At 40.8% G+C, this 18,590-nt stretch overlaps 1 protein-coding gene across 1 annotated transcript in view; it reads left to right on the top strand.

Moving 5' to 3' along the window:
* Positions 1 to 18,590, top strand: part of ush2a (Usher syndrome 2A (autosomal recessive, mild)) — a 115,568-nt gene that overhangs the window by 94,996 nt on the left and 1,982 nt on the right. The window contains 20 exon segments of the mRNA XM_055154316.1: positions 358 to 575; positions 677 to 813; positions 9,605 to 9,686; positions 9,757 to 9,902; positions 10,046 to 10,387; positions 10,458 to 10,677; positions 10,680 to 10,818; positions 10,889 to 11,258; positions 11,577 to 11,858; positions 11,937 to 12,106; positions 12,934 to 13,255; positions 16,436 to 16,642; positions 16,730 to 16,822; positions 16,927 to 17,072; positions 17,148 to 17,266; positions 17,458 to 17,556; positions 17,627 to 17,803; positions 17,896 to 17,979; positions 18,095 to 18,236; positions 18,347 to 18,434. Coding sequence (XP_055010291.1) covers positions 358 to 575; positions 677 to 813; positions 9,605 to 9,686; positions 9,757 to 9,902; positions 10,046 to 10,387; positions 10,458 to 10,677; positions 10,680 to 10,818; positions 10,889 to 11,258; positions 11,577 to 11,858; positions 11,937 to 12,106; positions 12,934 to 13,255; positions 16,436 to 16,642; positions 16,730 to 16,822; positions 16,927 to 17,072; positions 17,148 to 17,266; positions 17,458 to 17,556; positions 17,627 to 17,803; positions 17,896 to 17,979; positions 18,095 to 18,236; positions 18,347 to 18,434 — 3,583 coding nt within the window.

The raw sequence follows: 18,590 nt of genomic DNA, 5'->3' as shown, positions 1-18,590 counted from the left end.
ATGCAGGGTCAGACCAGACTAAGCCCTTTAAGTCCTGAGGAAACACACATTAGCATAGCACAACACACACTCACTGACACACCTGGCATGAGCAGACTAGTGCAGACAGGGCTGGGGTAAAATGTGAAAATCTCTCTTTCGCACAGCACATAAGAGAGCCCACAAACCTTCAGACATCACAGCTTACCAAGACATCCAGATACTTGCATCAGCCGAAGACTTAGGCACAATGTAGAGGACGTGATCGCACATGTTTTATTTCAATTCAACACAGAAAGATGTCCTCCACTTTGTTGACCAAGTTAATCTGAAACTGTGCTTGAATAATACAAATGGATGTAATGTGTTTGATTGTAGGCGTCCACATCAAACCACACAGGATCTACTGGTGTACATTTGGACCAGCGGGCCCTTGGAGTTTGTTGATGCCAGTCCCTCCCTGCAGCCCTTCAGCTACTACCAGTACAGAGTTGAGGCCCTCAACTCCAAAGGCTCTGGTCTGAGTCACTGGGCTCTGGCTCAGACCCTGCAGGCACAACCACAAAACATGGCTGCTCCCACAGTTACTCCTACTGGTGAGTTTCATAGGTCACATAACAAAGTGTTGCTGGAGGGTAGAAATCATAGTAAATGGTTCCACTATAACTGTGCGCTTGTTTATTTTGTGCTTTGACAGGCGCTTACTCAGTTCATCTGAAATGGAGTGAGCCGGAACAGCCCAACGGTCTCATTTCTCATTATAGACTGGTTTACAAGAAGCACCAACAGGACCCTACGCTCAACTCCACCGCTGTTACTGCTCTGACTGTGGAGGTACATTGTCAGGCCCAATACTTGAGCGCTTGAAGAGATAATTTGCAAAAACAGAAAAGGCTTCTAATTTACCATTTTTATACCAATGCTCAACAGCACAGATATCTAAAAATATGAAGTTATTCATTCTTGATCAAATCAAATATTGTTTCACTGGTAACACATTAAAGCAGACCTATCATGCAAAATCAACATTTTCAAGCTTTCAGTCATGTTATTGTTGTTTCCCCTCAGCATTTACTCACCTGAAGCTGGAGTGATTCAGGCATGTTTCAGCTATCTTTAATGCTGCTGCTCACTAACGTGAACTTCAGCTATCCATCGGAGATGCCAGTTCTGTCATTTACAATGACATCAGCTCCTATTGGGCACCCTATTTTTCTAACGCGGAAGTCAGTAGACTTATTCTGTTTATTAAGAAATTTTAGATGAATCTGATTTAAAATGTGCAAGTTATAACATAAGGATCCACGGGTGTCATTGATTAAAGCTATATAACAGACACAAGCACAATAGGTTGTCATAATAAAAATAAAATAAAATAAACATTTTAAAACTGACAGATCTGTTTTTGCAGATATGCTTTTCTCTTATATAAAAATATTACAAAGTTACTTTTCTGCCTTATTGATTTAATATTTCAGTACGTTGTCAAAACTATGTATGAGTAGGTGTCCCTGCAGTTCAGAGCCATCTGTTCTTCAGTGAGGGCTCTTAAGTCTCTCGTATAGACATGCACATGAACACACAGGGTGACATGCTCACAGGTGTGTGGCAGCGTGCAGGGAGGAGCTGGAGCCTCTGTTAGGGAGAGTTTCAGTGCAGCATTAGGGGAGAGCAGTAGGCCTATTGGGCTGCCAACTCATATTTAGATGAAGTGACATAGATAGTGTACGTGGTGGTGAGGCACTTTTATTCTAAATTCTACTTACAAAATAAATTGGGAAGCTCCAGTGAATGTAATTATGGGCAGTGTTTTGCTTCAGTGTTAATTTAGTACAATTATTTTTAATTTTTTTTTGTCATAATGGGTTGTAAGATTCTTCTTCTGTTCCTCTGTTAAATGTTTTATAAGCCCTGTACTATAGAGTGTATAATTAAGCAGAATGAAAGTACAATGAACCCATTAACACATACATACATATGGAAAGGAGATATTACACCGATAAGAATAAAGGCACTCGTCTAGATAAGGAATGGTAGGGAGAGGACCACGTCCGAGTGATAGATTGGGGAAGGAGAGCGCAAAATAAAAGGGGGAGAGAGTTGGTATATATCTATATTCTGTCCATACAAGTGGCCTCTTCTGCCTCTGTGACCTTTGGCTTGTCACTCATAATTAATACAAGATGTAAATGGAGACCTTTCACCTTCTCATTGATATGGAGCACTTAGTGTTTGTGGGTGCATGCATTTGTGTGTATGTGCGATCAAGAGCTCATTGACATGGCATAGACTTATTTTGTGGCGGTCATTTGTCACACAGTAGCCTTATCAAATAAGCTCATTGGTCAAAGTGGAAAATTAGTGTAGTACTAAAACTAAAAGAATAATGTAGTGTTTTGGGGGACCTAGTAATACTAGGCCAATTACCTGCACTTTCTCAATAAAGTTAATAGAAACATGAGCTCTAACAATTGATGTCTGGACACTCTAGCCCTATTCAGGTTTTTGAAGTGGTTTTATATTTCATGACTGCAGCCATTATAATTATCACAGCTTTTACATTTCTTGTGACACTTTTTATACTGACAATCTCTAAGAAGTTTGTGGATGTTTTGTTGTGTGTATGTGTGTCCATTTGGTGTTTGTGTATTGATCTCAGGCTGGGCTGGGAGCACTGCTCTGTGCCAGCTTGGCTGATTAATGGGGTCGTCATGGCAATCGGACGGAATGAGGGTACGGAGCGCAGGCGGCCTGCCGCACAGAGCCCTGCGCACTGCCTGGCACAGGCTCGCTCTCTCTCCCCCTTTCTCTCCCCACTTACACCTCATAGCCCCCCTCACTCACACACTCTACCATAGACCCTCCTCTCTCACTCTCTGTGGTCTATAACCCCCACCCCCCCATACTCTCCATGGTCTTACTACTCCGACTAACATCTAAGTCACTCACACGCCCTGTTTCTCATCTCACTTCTCCTTTGGTTTGTTTGTCTTCATGTATTCTGTCGCCAGTGTCATAAATAAATAACCTTGATATGGTTTGTTCACCTTTATATTGGTTCTTACTGCTCTATTAGCAAGAGGCCATTAAGACCCTAACACTGACCTCAGACAACCAACCCTATGTCTCTCTGTCAGCTTGGCCCCACCATGTTTGTGCGTCGTTGAATTAATTTTTCTCTTGTCTCTTGCATATTTAGTTGATGTCTTTGTTGCCTGCTTTATCCTTTTTCATTGCCACACCAACCCTCTTTCCTGCTACCTCTCTCCCCCCTCTCCCTGTCCTTCCTTCTCCCCCTTGGCTTTTCCAGATGTTACAGAGTGGCCCTTGGGATCGGCGGTTCATTTGTGTATGAGTGTGTACGTGTGTGTGTGTGTGTGCGTGCAGGCATTACTCAGTGGCAATACACGTGTCTAAATATGGTCGTTCCTATGGTGTGCATGCCTAACATATTTAGTTTCTGACCATGTGCAACAGTATGTGTATGGATGTGTGCTGTATTAATACATCCCATTGATCAGAGCAGGACCCCTGACAGTCATCATCCCTGAGAACCATCTGGCCAACGCCTGACGCTCTCTCACCCAAACACAAGCTGACACCCGATTAATCTGCTCGCACCATGCATACATACATGTGTGTGTCTGCATGTGAACGGGTGAATTGGTGATCGCAGGTGAAAGGGAGAGGTCTAATGTGTATGGAGGAGCTAGAGTATATTTTTTCTTTTTTTAAATAATTTGCTAGGTCGGTTTAAGCATTTGTCTATGTACGCGCTCTTCAACCCAAACCACGCACACACCACTCCGCCATCCGCCAACAACAGCCGGCACTGAAGGGAGCTGAAGGGTGCTTGGAAATTAAGGTTATTACACAAATTGAGCCATATGGTCTAAATATTTCAGAGCTGAAATTTACTAGGCAATAAAAATGGCCCCTACCTCGGTAATGGTGTAAATTACAGCTTAACCACCAGCGCTAATGATGTCCTTCTGTACGCCCCGTAACCAACCGTACATGAAGGACACATTGTTTAAAAAATACCCCAGGAATAGCAAAAGACGGAAGGAGGGAGGAAAGAGATCAGAATCAGGAGGGATCTTGGTAGTACAAAAGGGAAGAAAAGAGTTAAATAGAAGAGTGTGTAAGAGAGAAGAGGAGAAGGGTTTGTTTCATCTAAAAAAAAAAGAAAGTAACTCTATGCTGCATGTTTACAATCTGGTAGTTTACCATTACGGCTCTTTGAATCTAAGATAAGCTGGTGCCTACTTCTTGTATTTTGTCAGCTATATTGTTATATGTCCAGTTATGCATTTCCAGGCATATCCCTTTATACTTGCTTGGGGCTGGTATGGATTATGCTAGTTTTGCCCAATAGTAATCACATAGGTACATACAAATATGGCTCTAAATGGTATAGTTTTACCCAACTGTAAAGTAGATGGGCATCTTTTGCAAATTCTCTACTAGAAAGAGAAAAATACAAGGCAAAGGGGCTTGTAAAAATGTAAAATATATTCATAAGAGGAGTAACAAAGACAACAATGCATTTTAGGGAGTTTGTTGTATATTTAGCTGTCTCTAACTCTGATTGGATAGTTCTTGATTTCCTGCATAAACAGCAACATAATCAGACTGCAGGACAACCTCTTCATTTTCTCACCACTTTCTCCTCCTCTGATTATTCTGCTCATTCCTGTGTTACAGCTACATTGCCCATTTATCTATCCATTACAATTACTACAGTTCATCATGGCTGGCTCTATCACATTGAGAGAGGTTTTATGCTATTCATGCCATGTCCACTCACACCCTCCTCTTCCTCTTAGACATGATTTTCTTTGAGTTTTTCTTCTCCATTTTTTGCTCAGTCTCTTTTGCTCCGTAATGACAGGGTTGTGTTGTATTGACTGTGGACCATCTCTTCTAGGGCCTTCCACTTGTCTTAATGGGTGTTTAGTGCAGTGGCTATGATATGATGGTCTCCTCTTCACCACAAAGCTAAGGGCATTTGAGAGCGCATATAGAAGAGAAACTATGATGACTGGCCTATTCAGATGCTCATATTAAGTGTGTGATATTGTCAAGGGTTTATTTTGGAAGAGACGTAGTTGTGATAGTAAGAAGAGTCTCTGAATACCACTTGCTGCACTGTGTTTACTGTCTCCAGTGATGCACTTTTGGCTTTGCCGGTCTGTTTGTTAGACTGTTTGTGAGTCTATTAGAGAGTAAGAAGTAAGACTTTTTTATTGAAATGTTTGTAATAAATTGCACTGAAAAATAGATTTTGTAGTGAATCGGAATCTAAAAATTCTTGACAAAAGTCAGATCAAGCCAAATAAACTTCAGTAGTTTTAAGATATAGAGGATGAGGTGATGAAGTTTGTCAAAACCATTTTTATTTTTCATAGATATAGTGGGCGTGGATCCCACTGCTATGTACATCTCTTAAGGGTTGCAAATTAAAGACCCCATATTCTAGTGAAGTTAATGATATCGCAGAAAAAAATTAAGAAACTGATTTGGACAGGAACCAACAAAGCTGAAATGTGAGGGTGCAGAGTCTGCAGCTAATCATAACTGTCCATGTGAAGTGTGTGAGCCTGGTCCAGACCCCTGTAGACCCTCTCTCTTCTGCTCAAGCCACAAACAAAGCACATGCCTAATAGCACCAGCGTGCCGCATTAATTCTGCACGTGTCAGGGATGGTCTGAAACACAGTGACTAGCAGGGACACCCATGCAGGCCATTTACAAACAGATACAAGGCATTTGCTCCGGCAGCATTGAATTAGGCCTACACATACAAATAAGTCCACACACACACAAACACACTCACACAGTTGGCCCGAGAGCTTGGCATGGGGCGCATGAGACCAGCATGTGCTGTAGTGACTCACCTCAGATACACAAAACAATTACTGCTCTCACAGGGCTGGTCAGGGCACAGCTTGTTCTAATAGACCCAAACAAAGAATTCAATTGAGTAAACAAGAATAAATTAGGGGCAAAAAGCTGGTAAATTGAATACGATTTAAAACAAGCGCGAGACATAAGAAACGGAAAAACAGCAAGGGCTTTATTATCTCTGCAGGACTCAATATTACAGTGCAGAGGGACCACAGAAGAATAGGAATGTATTCAGTTAACATTAAGCATGGCTCTTTCATGTCTGTCTTACTTAACTTTTACCTGTGACAGACCAAAAGAAAAAGGCGAGTACAAGCGTGCCATATGCTAATGCTACGCCGTGTCCGTCTCCGTCCCCCCTTTACACCCAGGGCCTTCGCTACGTAATCAGCATAATTCTTTTGACAAATACACATGGTTATTCTTAATTAGTATCACACGACTGTCCCCCTGGCCGTACCGTGCCGCTCCACCTGAACATCAGATTTTAACACAGCCACTTCACAGGGCAACAAAACAATACACAAATACTAGACTCAATAAAACACAAAAGATATATGTACAGCACGTGTTAAGTATTTATGAAACACAAATTGACCCTGTGAAGGCCGTAAATGTGCTGAACTGCGGACTGTAGCATGGGCTTGCACACAACAAAGGGAATGTGGAAATAAAAGATTGAATAGATTGCTTTCTTGCCCTACGTGCTAAGTTGTGATGAACCGTGTAAGATCTAAGGACTCTTTAATGTATAAATTAGCAAGAGCTCTCCCTGTCTTCCGTCTTCTTCCCCCCGATCATTGTCCAGTCTTGTTTGTACCTCTATCCCTTCCCTTCGCATACTCCCCATCTGCTCTTTTTCATTTGTGGTGATGAATTGGTAACTTTGATCATCCACACGCGTGCTCAACCGTACTGGGTTTAGGTGGACTAGAGGTTTTCGCAGATTTTACATTGTAACAAATCATGTCCACTTCATAGCTTTGCATATTTCCATTTAATAAGTCTCCAAAAAATTCAATAGATGGAAGGATCTGTACAACATAGCTTTAAATTTGCAAGTATGGTTACATAAAAAGTAGAGGAAATGTACATTGTGAAACACTACACTTTAAACTGGCTTAATAAAGCTGAAAGAAATGAATAATGAACAAATTGTTTAAGAATTCTGATTCAGACTTAATATCTATACCCAAAGCCGATCTCCTAATCCCTGTATTAGGTAGTTTCTAAGCCTGAATTATTCTTAATAAAGTCCTTTTTCCTTATGAAGGCTTTCTTCATGTTTTAATAAGCGTAATCAAAATAATTGGGCAGTTATTAAGTTTAAAATTTTTTTCTTGCGATTTCAATCTTAAATTAAAACTTAAATTATAATAGTGGACAATTATTAAAACTGAGATTGTATGTACTGTATCTTAATTCTTGTACATATATCACTGTGTTATGTATAGCTTCTTGCTTTGCTTCTAATGCTTTGACTTTAAACTATCATTTTGTATCGAGGCCCTGCACGGATACATATGTAATGTACAGTATATAGGCCACAGAAAGCGTTATAGAGGGAGCTATTGATGGCACGTAATGGCAGTGTACTTGTGATTACTGGCTGTTTGCATGTTTTTATTTAATAGGTATAGTACTGGTGTGTGCGTGGTGGGCAGACCAGTGTGTGAGTGAGGGGCTGCGCGGAGGCTGTTACTGCAGTGTGTCTGTGATAAAGTCTTTGAATGTATTGCCATCTAGAGGCGTGTTGCAGAGTCTCCACGCTCCAATAAAAGGTGCCAGCGCCAGATGCTGCTATTGACAATGTGCATATGTTAACCGTTTTATAGGCCACATGCCTCACATATTTCACTGGCTTTTAAGGTAGAGAGATCTCTCATTTTCGCTCACTTAATCTGTCTCTCCCCCTAGCAACATCTATCTTTTTTCTATCCCAGTTGCAGTTTTTTGTCTTTGTCCCAGTATCCTCGATTTCTTTGTTACTTTTTTGGAGCTTGAGTTTAGATGTTGAACTTTTCTTTAAGCTTTTGGGTCAACGAAATGGTGGAGCATGTTGTAATTTGCATAATTTTAATGTTTTGGGTTTTTTTTTAAAGCTCAATGCCATTCCTGAGTCATTCCCCTCCATTACTCCAGGCTTGTGACAGAGACACACTTCACTGTGACCTTTGACCCTTGATAACTGCACAAAGTTTATTCCAAAAAGAAAATCACTTGCAGTTGCTCTGGCATCAAACAAAAGACAAATAGATTAATAATGTTTAAATGTCATAAAGTAATATGTGAAAATCATATGCTGTGTACAAATGTACATTCAAATGTCAAATACAATTTTGGTTTGGCTCTAAAGTAAAGAGTATTTAATCTTCTTTACATACTCAAGTTTTAGTCCAGCTTTAGTATTTCCATTGTGAGATATCGGACCATTGGCTTAATGACTCCCACCTTCTGGGCTTAATTTTTATATTGTGCTCTTTGTTCAATTTGTCCTAAAAACCTCTGTAGTGTATAATAATGATAAAAAAGATGGAAATCACTATAGACTTCACAATAAGTACAGTATATAAGGAATGATCTCTCAAATAGCAAAAGCACACCAAACTTTTCCATTGTTTTATCTTTACATTTAATTTCCATTCTCAATCTTCATCCTAATTTTTCCACTCTGTTTTGCAACCCAGTCCTTCCTCACGCTCGCTGCTGGGGAAGTGCTGTGATTTACGGGAGGATTTAGCTTGTGTCTAGGTGTCTTGGGGCTTATTAATCCTATTTTATTGTGGCTGAAAAACATGTTGGCTCGCAGACATGAGAACAGTGAATACACACAGTATGGCTTGTGCTACGGTTCATTCTTGGTGCCAGGCTACGGTGATTTGTCAGGGTTTTTCATTTGATTTAGTTTTGAATTGGATACTTTTTGATCCTCTTGCTGCTGCTCTGAGTGGGAAACCAGCTAATCTCTTTACATACGCTTGTTTATGTGAAATATTTTGAAAAACTGCAGACTCAACACATGAAAAAAAAAAAAACTTTCCCCCAAATGAATCAAACGAGTGCTTTACTGAAGCTATTTGGCATAAACAAACACACTACATCCTTGAGCTTGATGCTTCCTCCATGTCATCCTATGCCAGAGCCTTTTGAATAGTGTTTCTCTTATCAATTAGTAAATGGTGGTGAACAGGGTGCACATGGTAACAGTGGTTGCCAGGGCGTTGGGCCGGGTCCCAGTGCCTAAAGCTACTGGCAAGACTCTCAGTGCCTTTGTCGCTGGGCGCTTGTGTTCGATATGAAAGGATGCATGTGTGACACAAACACTCAATCTGCAGGCTTTGAATTCACCCATAAGGGACAGCTGCGTGCCTGCCAGTCCCTCTCTGTCTCTCTGCCACTCCTCTGGTGTTTATTTACTTTACCATGGCAGAGCCTGTATGTTCCAATGTTGATATCACAAATCCCATGTCATGTCATCTTAGCGTTCTATTGTAATGTTGCTCTTTTCAATCCTGTTTTAATAAATGTTGCACTTATGCATGCATGATTTGTTTGTGTGACTAATTTTCTCTTGTTCCAATTTTTTTTTGCCAAGAGATCCAAACCTTTTTTTATGTATGGCTTTATGATTGTTCACTCTCTTTTACAGCCTCATTTACATAGTTAGAATTCAAAGCTATTATTTAAACATTTTCTCATCTTCTGTCTCTTTTTAGGGTTCAGCGTTGGAAGCTACAGTGTTTGGTCTTGCCCCTTACAGTGACTATACATTTCAAGTGGAGGCCATAAATGAAGCAGGTAGGTTGCACACGTAGACTTGGTACTATTATAAATTAACGCTATACTTAAAATCTCTGTTTCTTCACAGGCAGCGTTTTTAGTCCGTGGGTCCACACTAAGACCCTACAAGCATCTCCGGCTGACTTGAGTAACTTTACAGTGGAGCACAGAGAACAAGGCAGGGCATTGCTGCTGAGCTGGGATGAACCAGCTTCTCCAAATGGAGTTATAACGGTAATGGTATAATGATAGATAAAACTGTATTGGTGTCCACAAATATAATTACAGATACATGTTCTGTTGTAGTGTTAAAACCTTTAACTAGAAAACACCTGCTAACACTGTAATATTGTCTATTATTTGTGTAACTCTTTCAGATGTATAACTTGTACAGCGAGGGAATCTTGGAGTTCAGTGGACAATCGCGCAGTTTCCTTTTTCGTCGTTTAGAGCCCTGGACAGTTTATAATTTGACCCTTGAAGCCTGTACCTCTGCCGGCTGCACACGCACCCTTTCTCAGCAGGTGACCACCGCAGCTGCCCCTCCTGCCTCCCAGGCCCCACCCACTCCTCTCTTTATAGGGACAGACCAAGTGTCACTTACCTGGGACCCACCATCTGAGCCTAATGGGCCAATAGGAGAGTATATTTTACTAGGCAGAAGTCCAGATGAATCTGGGAGAGGAAGAAGTAATGACGAGGATACTGAGAGTGGCAAAGTAAGCAAATTCTGATGGATGCAGACTGTTGACAAAATAAAAAATTGCATTTATTTATTTAATTTTCCAGGTTTTGTTCAGAGACTCTGCTCCATATGAAGGCGAAACCTTCTCCTTCACAGTAACAGGACTGCGCCCCTGGACCCAATATGAGTTCAGCATTCAAACCTACAATCCTGCTGGTCACACGCAAAGCCCCTGGGCAACAGTTATGACCAGACAGGCCCCGCCCCGCGGCCTCGCTCCTCCAACAGTCTCACATGTTCCAGGACATCCCACTGAGCTCATGGTTTTTGGACTGCTCCTCTGGAGCCGAATGGGGTGCTTCAATCTTACAGAATTATCAGAAACAATATTAGTTTTGCTTTTAGCTTTGATCCAACAGTACTCAACTATAGTGATGAAGATCTCAGTCCTTTTTCCAAATACAGGTAGAATTCAAATTCGTGATTGTTATACTTTTACACTAATATGTTGAACAGGTTTTATTTTCTATTACAGCTATGCAGTAACAGCTTGCACATCAGAAGGCTGTGTCACGAGCCCCAACACAAACATCACAACATTAGAAGCTCCTCCTGCTATAGTGGAAGGTCCCACCGTGAACAGCACCACATCCAGCTCCATCAGCGTGGTCTGGAGTGAACCTCAGACACAGAACGGAGAGGTGACAGAGTATGTGCTGAGGCTAAATGATGAGGAGGTCTATCGAGGCACACATCTACACACAGAGCTGTCAGACTTACAGCCCCACACGTTCTATCAGTTAGCTCTGGAGGCCTGTACCAGAGGAGGATGCACTACAAGTGCTATTGTTTCTATTCTGACAGATGAGGCTCCACCCACTGGTCTTGCAACCCCATCATTAAAGGTACTTTTTTATGTCTCGGGTTGACTCCGTAATCACCAACAGAAGATTATGAATAAAAGGCTACCTATCTGTGGTAAAAATATAACCATAGACCTGACTCACATTCTGGTTTTAGTGTAACAGCTAATTTCCATTAAACACCATACCCATGGTAATTTCACAAGAATTTTAAAAACTTTAATAATAATCATTTTAAAAGAAAACAAAAAGTCTAACAGATTTTTTTTCCTTTTACCTTGAACCTTTATTCTAGAAAAAATATGAAATCAAGATTGCATTATTATTATTGTCTTTTATGTTGCTCTACTCTCTTTCTAGGTGACAGGTTCAGATTCAATTGAGATCAGTTGGACAGCTCCAGAGCAGCCAAATGGCGTCATCACAGGATATGAGCTTCGACGAGATGGTGAAGTTGTTTACGTTGGCACAGAGATGCATTACCACGACTTCACACTTTTGCCCAATGTGGAGTACAGTTATGTAATCACAGCTAACAACAGCAAAGGACAAGTCACCAGTGCTGTGGCCACCACAAAAACACATCAGTCTGCTCCATCTGGTGTCAGTCTTCCTACACTTACCCCAATTGGACCTGATCAGGTGAAAAACATACTTGTTAACTCATAGATGCATACAGTTTTATATTTTATTTTTCATTATATTGTGTTGTATTTTCAGTTAAGAGTAGAGTGGAGTGCTCCAGCCCATCCAAATGGAGATATTGTTCGCTACATTGTGCACAAACGAGATCCAATCCAGCTAAGAGTCTTGAGCTCTGAGTTCACCCCAGAGGATAGTGTCTTTTCTGATCAACACCTTGTTCTGGATGGATTATTTCCAAATCAGAGGTCAGTCAAAAGTGCAACAAAGACAACCCTAACATAATAAAAGTGCAATTCACATACAATCCGTGACCACTTTTTCCACATATTGAAAATCATGATAAAATATGTATTAGCAGAGAAAAAGAAGACAAATGTCAATAAAAATATATATAAACTATTAATTGTGAAAACAGTACCAGAAATAAAATACAGCAATTGTTTTATTTGGAACAAAGCATGATTTTTTCCTTAAGTAGTGACTGTTAATCATGATGAACAACTGAACAGAACCAAATCAGACTATCAGGAGGCCCATGCATCTTTGGTTTAAAAGTGTGCTATGTAACGTTTTGGTTGGGATTCTGTTACCTGCTTAGTTTCTATGGATATGCAATTTCTCTGCCTAGAATGTTCCACAGTATGACATTAAACAGTTCTTACCTTACTTAATTTAATTACAAGTGCTTTTATAGCTCAAAAATACTTAAAAAAACATGCATTCTTACTGTGAGTGGGAATTGCCTCTCCACAGATCTGATCTGTAACTTAATCTGGTTTGGTGTCCATGAACATAGAACAGTGTAATACCATACTGTAAAAGATTCCAGACAAAGCAATATATCTCCATGGAGAAAAGCATTTGACACGCCCTCCACCAAAAAGTTACACAATGCACCTAAAAAACACAAACAAAATATACAGGCAGTGTGGGTTCATTACCTTCAAAGATTGGTTTCATTTTTGCAATTGGTCTCTTCATCATTTTTGTCTAATATAGCCCCTACAGCTCAAGTTTGCATAGTTCCACTTATAAGTATAGAATTTCCACATTTGTTTGTCTTTTATTTAAGGTATGAGGTACGAGTGGAGGCCTGTACTGCTCTTGGTTGCGCCTCCAGTGAATGGTCACCTGTAGTAACTCTAGAGGCGCCCCCTTCTGGACAGGCTGCTCCGATGTTAGACCTCCAGCCTGATGAAGACACTGGCTTTGAGACCACCTTTGTGCTCACCTGGTCCCCCCCGACACAGCCACATGGGGTCATTCTGCACTATGAGGTGTACAGACGCCTGGACCAAATGCTCAGAAGTGATGGAGCCACTCCCATTTACAGAAATACATCTACTGTGTACAAGGATATTGGACTCCAGCCATACACTAAATACCATTATCAGGTATGTACTTTACTGTATATGATCTTTGTTTTGCTTTTTTTCTTTATTTACTAGTCAGGTTAGTCAGGTCAGTAATACACAGCTTTTACATACACTTATTCACATTATAATTTTAAAACCATATGCAGTTTTTCTTAACTTTTAGGTAAGGGGATGATTAGTAAAAAAAAATAAAAATCTATAAATACTAATACATTTGAACATAAATTTCTCTATTTACTAATATGATTTTGGAAATATTTTGGCTGAGTTACAAACTGAGTTACAAAGAATAAGAAATTCTAAATATCTTCAAATTGTTTCAACCTTGTTTTGTCCTTTATATGACAGAAATATGTTCTCCTTTTTGTCCTCTATGGGACACAAGCAAAGAGTTCAAATTGTTTACGGTAATTTGTAGATCTAATTTCCAGATGAGCCTTGATATGACTGACACATTAGAAGATGTTGTCTGTTTTCACACTGAAATATTTCACATACGTTAAGTTGTGGACACAAATCATTGGCCCACATTATCACTGACTGATGTAGTCACTCATACACGGTCAGGCTGTTGACACTATAACGCATGAGGAGTAATCAGACAGGTGTTAAATGGCGGGGTCTGTATCCATGCTGCTGTGCTCGCCGTCGCTACGCTAATTGACAGGCTAGCCCTTTGGAAGCAACAATAACATTAGCATTCCTGCCTGTCAGACACACGAGCCTGGGCCAGAGAACCTGTGTAATTGATTGAGTTTGCCTGATTGTGGTGCCGTCTTTATTTACGAGAATCCTAATTTATGACAGGAGGAGGGAGGGAAGGAGGAGCTTTGGGAGATGACGGGCAGGCAACATAGCCATTAATCACCGGGCCCTCAGAGCACTCTACTTCCTGATTACCAGCCAGCCAATCGAATTAACAGTTAGCCCCCTTGGTAACAGAGCTTGTATTGGAAAGACCTTTTAATGGTGACCGCTACATGTCCCTTGAGTGTTTGCCAATTGGGGACCGTTGGTATGTGAGAGAGAGTGTGTTGAGTGCATGTTCCAAAAGGGTTCTTATGGGGAGTACTTACAACCAAGCCTAGAAAGTGAATAGATACCTTTTATGATCTTTTATTTTCTCTACTCAACTTTTAACGAGTTGTGCATCACGTGTCATCTATCACGCATTTATTAGTTTACCTTCTGTTCTGTGTGTTGTTTATGCTTCATCTCCTTCAGACATGTATTTATCTGTTCCATTATATCTGTTTGGCTCTAATCCTTTTTCTGTATTTCAGTCGTACACAAGGACAATAAGTCAATTCGGTTTGCACACCGGAGTGAAGAGAGAGAAATCATATTAGGCTAATTACACTGGGTCATAAGCTCCTATTGACAGCTTTATGTTTGGTTTTAATTACTACCCACTTTCACACAACTTAGCCCCTTCACCCTAAGTAGATGCACCCGCCAAGAAGCTCCGAGGGCCTATCAGAGTGCTTAAAACATCTCTGCAGTCCCACTGTCCAATAAAAAGCCTTCGGGACTGTCTGGAAGTTTTTTCTAAAGTCGTTTGTTGCCATGGCGGCTCATTGGCTGCCACGGGGAGTTAACAGGATATATTTTTATTTTGTGTCTAATAAGCCGAATGATGGCCCAATAGGAGGAGAGCGGACAAGGGAGTAGAGAGCGCAGTAAAAAGTGTGTAGATGATATAATGGCCCCGACATGAGCGGTTCTACCTTTTACCAGGAGAAGAAGGCCAAGGTGATCCAAGACGACTTTAGAGCTGAACTTTTGTCTTCTGCAGATGTGGCACAAAACTTCATCAAGCCAAAAGCCCCATGTCACGTTAAGGCTTCAAAGAGTAACAGGAGGAACATGCTTGTTGCTGGGTAGATAACATTTATAGAACTTATCATTTGGAATTCAGTAGGAGATTGTAAATTGTGATGCTTTTAAGCAACAAGTCAGATTTAGTTTTGGTGCCTGTTGCTGGGAAGAGCTAAAGAAGAGATACAACTGATTCTTCTGTCAGGCAACAAGAAAAACATTACAAACTATTTTAGGATTTGAACACACTGGAATTGTATCTGAGCATTACTGTAAAAGTTGTCACTTTTACATGTCACTATTTTAAAGGTGTATTCAAATGCTTTATGCAACATAATATAAATTTTGTTGAATAACATATTAAGCTCAGCAGGAAATTAGGATAAAAGTCAATGAATTTACTAAAAGCATGAAAGCTATGACGTGATGAAGTCATCCTCAATAATAGGCACTCACATAATTTTCTGTCATCCCTCTTAAAAGCACCACAAAATTTCATGAGGATTTTCCGAGGACAAATGTCACGACTCACAAATCTAGAACATGTAAAATTTTAACTCAATTGTTTTTAGCCTCGACAGTGATTATCAAAATGCCTTGTTGCAGTAATTGAACCTGCATTAAACTCATACTATGTAACTACTGCAAAGGTGGTGTAAGCTGTGATCCCCAAATGCCTGCTCTTTTCTGTCATGTCCACCCTTCCTCCTCCCCCATTTTCTCCTCTGCCCATCTTCTATTCTTCTTTCCTCTCGCCCATCTCAGTCCATCTGTGCTGTCACTTAGATCAATCAGTCTGATTGATCACAGCCTAATTGACTATTATTGAGGTTAATTCAACTCTTAACACGCATGCACACACGTGCACATGCACAAGCTCAACTCAGCAGCCCCGGACGACACACACACACACACACACACTGCACACACAAAAACACTCTTTCTACACTACAGGCCGCACACATCCATCTGCCTTCTGCACTACTTCTGACAGGCTACAGATGACTTACACATGCAAATCTCCACCCCGAGTGACCCTGCACCATGTACACCTTCTAATTATACCAAACACAAGCACACAAATAAGATTAGTCTGTGCGTGTGCTGCTGGATGTGAGTGCGTGAATAACTCCTTGATGAAGGTGAAAAGTAATTGTCATGCAGATATGTTGGTGGTGGGCTGCATGGTGAAAAGGTTCTGCTCTCAGCGCTGATGGTAGTTTTGATGGATTGTCCCGACGATTGGCTTGTATCCTTTGGTCGGTCTTGTGGTAACTGGTTAATTAAGAGAAGCTTTCTCCATTAAGAGTTCATGAGCTAAAATAATAAGGGAAACAAGTAAGGTGGTGTATGATTTTTTATTTATTTTTTTCCTGACAGGTGTGGGCGGTAAATTCAGCTGGTCATGCTGCCAGTCCATGGACAAACGGGAGAACAGGACCTGCCCCTCCAGAGGATCTGCACCAACCTATTTTTTTAAATGTTTTAGCTACTTCTGCTGTTGTAAAAATCCCTGCTCCAACCAAACCTAATGGGATCATCAGCCTGTACAGGGTCTTCTCTCAAAACCACCATAACTACACTCTGGTGTGAACAACTGCACACATTTTAGCATATGTTACTTTTTAAATTAACCTAATAATTCCTGATACAACTTTGTCTTTTCTTTATAAGTTGTCAGAAGGTACATCCACACAGCAAACACTCCACGGTTTACGTCCTTACACCCACTACTGGGTTAGTGTTGAGGCCTGCACTTGTTATCAGGTAATATAGGGTTAGGCTTTTAATTTAGACTATGGTTACTCTGCTACATGTGACTGCGTTATATTTACAGTAAATAAATGAGTCTTTTTGTGTTTCCTTGACAGTGCTGCAGTCAGGGTCCTGTGAAGGAGTTTCGTACTCTCTCTGCCCCTCCGGCCCAGCAGCCCGCCCCCCGCCCTGTCGCCTTAACATCCCGCTCTGTGCAGCTGCAGTGGGACCAGCCTCTTGTTCCCAATGGGGTCATTGAGAAGTGGGTACCTTTAAACTGAGGACAATAGTGTACATAATACTGCATTCTTATGAATATCAAATTGTTTTTGTTCAGCTGTGAGCTTCATTTGAGACCACGCTGCCCACAGCCTCCTCAGCCTGTTCCTCTCCCGTGTGTAGAGGGTCACATAGAAGTGTCTTATTCTGGAACAAGCTGGAGCCACAATGTGACAGGTAAAAGACTGTTAAGATAGTAACACTAATTCTACTAAACGTTTAAGCTCATCAGTGTTCAGGGATTCAATGTTATATTCTATTAAATGCATGTATAATGCCTGTATGCCAAACTAAACCGTGAGGATGTAGGTTTTTGTGGTACATTCACTACATATTTTTTCATTTGTCATAATTTGTGCATTTATTAGGCCTAAAGCCATATTACAACTATGAGTTGAGAGCTGCGTGTTTTAACAACATGGGCAGCACTGCCTCCAACTGGACAACAGTGACTACTCTTTCTGAAGGTAACTACAAAACGTCTCCAGGCCCTTATACTCATCATTACAAAACTAAATAAAGCCCTGTCCTCCACAGCCCCACAGTATGTGGCTCCTTTCCTGGTGGGCAGTAACCTGACCACTGTGTGGCTGGACTGGTCAGAGTCCTTCTCTCTGAATGGACGTTTAAAGGAGTACACAGTGACCGAGAGAAAACTGAGGGTCTATTCTGGTTTCTACAGCTCCCTCCACATCCCCCTCACCTCCCAGAAACGTCAGTGCACTTCATACACATGCGTCTTCAGTTATCTGTAACATATGCAAAAGTTACATTTTATAATCACGATTTTCCTGTGTTTCTCCCAGCACTCTCTCTCCAAGTGATTTGTACCACAGACAATGGCAGTGCCAGCACTCCAGTTATCAAATACAGCCCTAGCTTTGGACTAGGTAACACATATACTATACTACAACCAGCTACATATTTGTTTTATAATATACTTTATAATATATTTTGGTGAGTTTATTTCTGATACTTCCACTCTCTTCCGTGCCTCCCTCTCAGATCCTGGTGAGTCAAGTGACAGTGATAAACAAGGGGTCAGCATGTCACCAACGCCTGTGTACTCAGAGCTGTGGTTCATTCTGCTCTTCTCAATACTGGGACTATTTCTGCTGGCTTTGTTGATTGGCTTAGTGCTACAAAGGTACTTTGGGCACATTAAATTAAAGATCATTAATAATACGCATCTTTGTGCTTTTATTATACTTGTCACAGGCTCAAAGCATCTAAAATAACTCATTTAATTTCATACAGAGCTTTGAGGAAAGATCCAGCAGCTAGAGAGCGCCCTCCGCTGGTAATGCTGCAGAAGACAAGCAAAGCCCGTGGAGAGGTATATATGGTGAGTGAGAGCTTGATTATGGGAAAGAGAAGATACCACTAGTCCAGTCAGCTTTTGCTTTCTGCTCGAGTAATACTCTTTATTAAGCATGTTCTCTTAACACTTTTTCAATCTTTTCTCTTAAATATCATGATTTAATTTGCCCCATACATTCAT

The sequence above is a fragment of the Boleophthalmus pectinirostris genome, unplaced genomic scaffold (assembly GCF_026225935.1).
Source record: "Boleophthalmus pectinirostris isolate CB_2022bp ecotype Guang Dong unplaced genomic scaffold, ASM2622593v1 HiC_scaffold_19, whole genome shotgun sequence".
Lineage (NCBI taxonomy): Eukaryota > Metazoa > Chordata > Actinopteri > Gobiiformes > Gobiidae > Boleophthalmus > Boleophthalmus pectinirostris.
The sequence above is the reverse complement of the archived record's forward strand: the minus strand, read 5'-3'. Positions and strand labels throughout refer to the sequence as shown.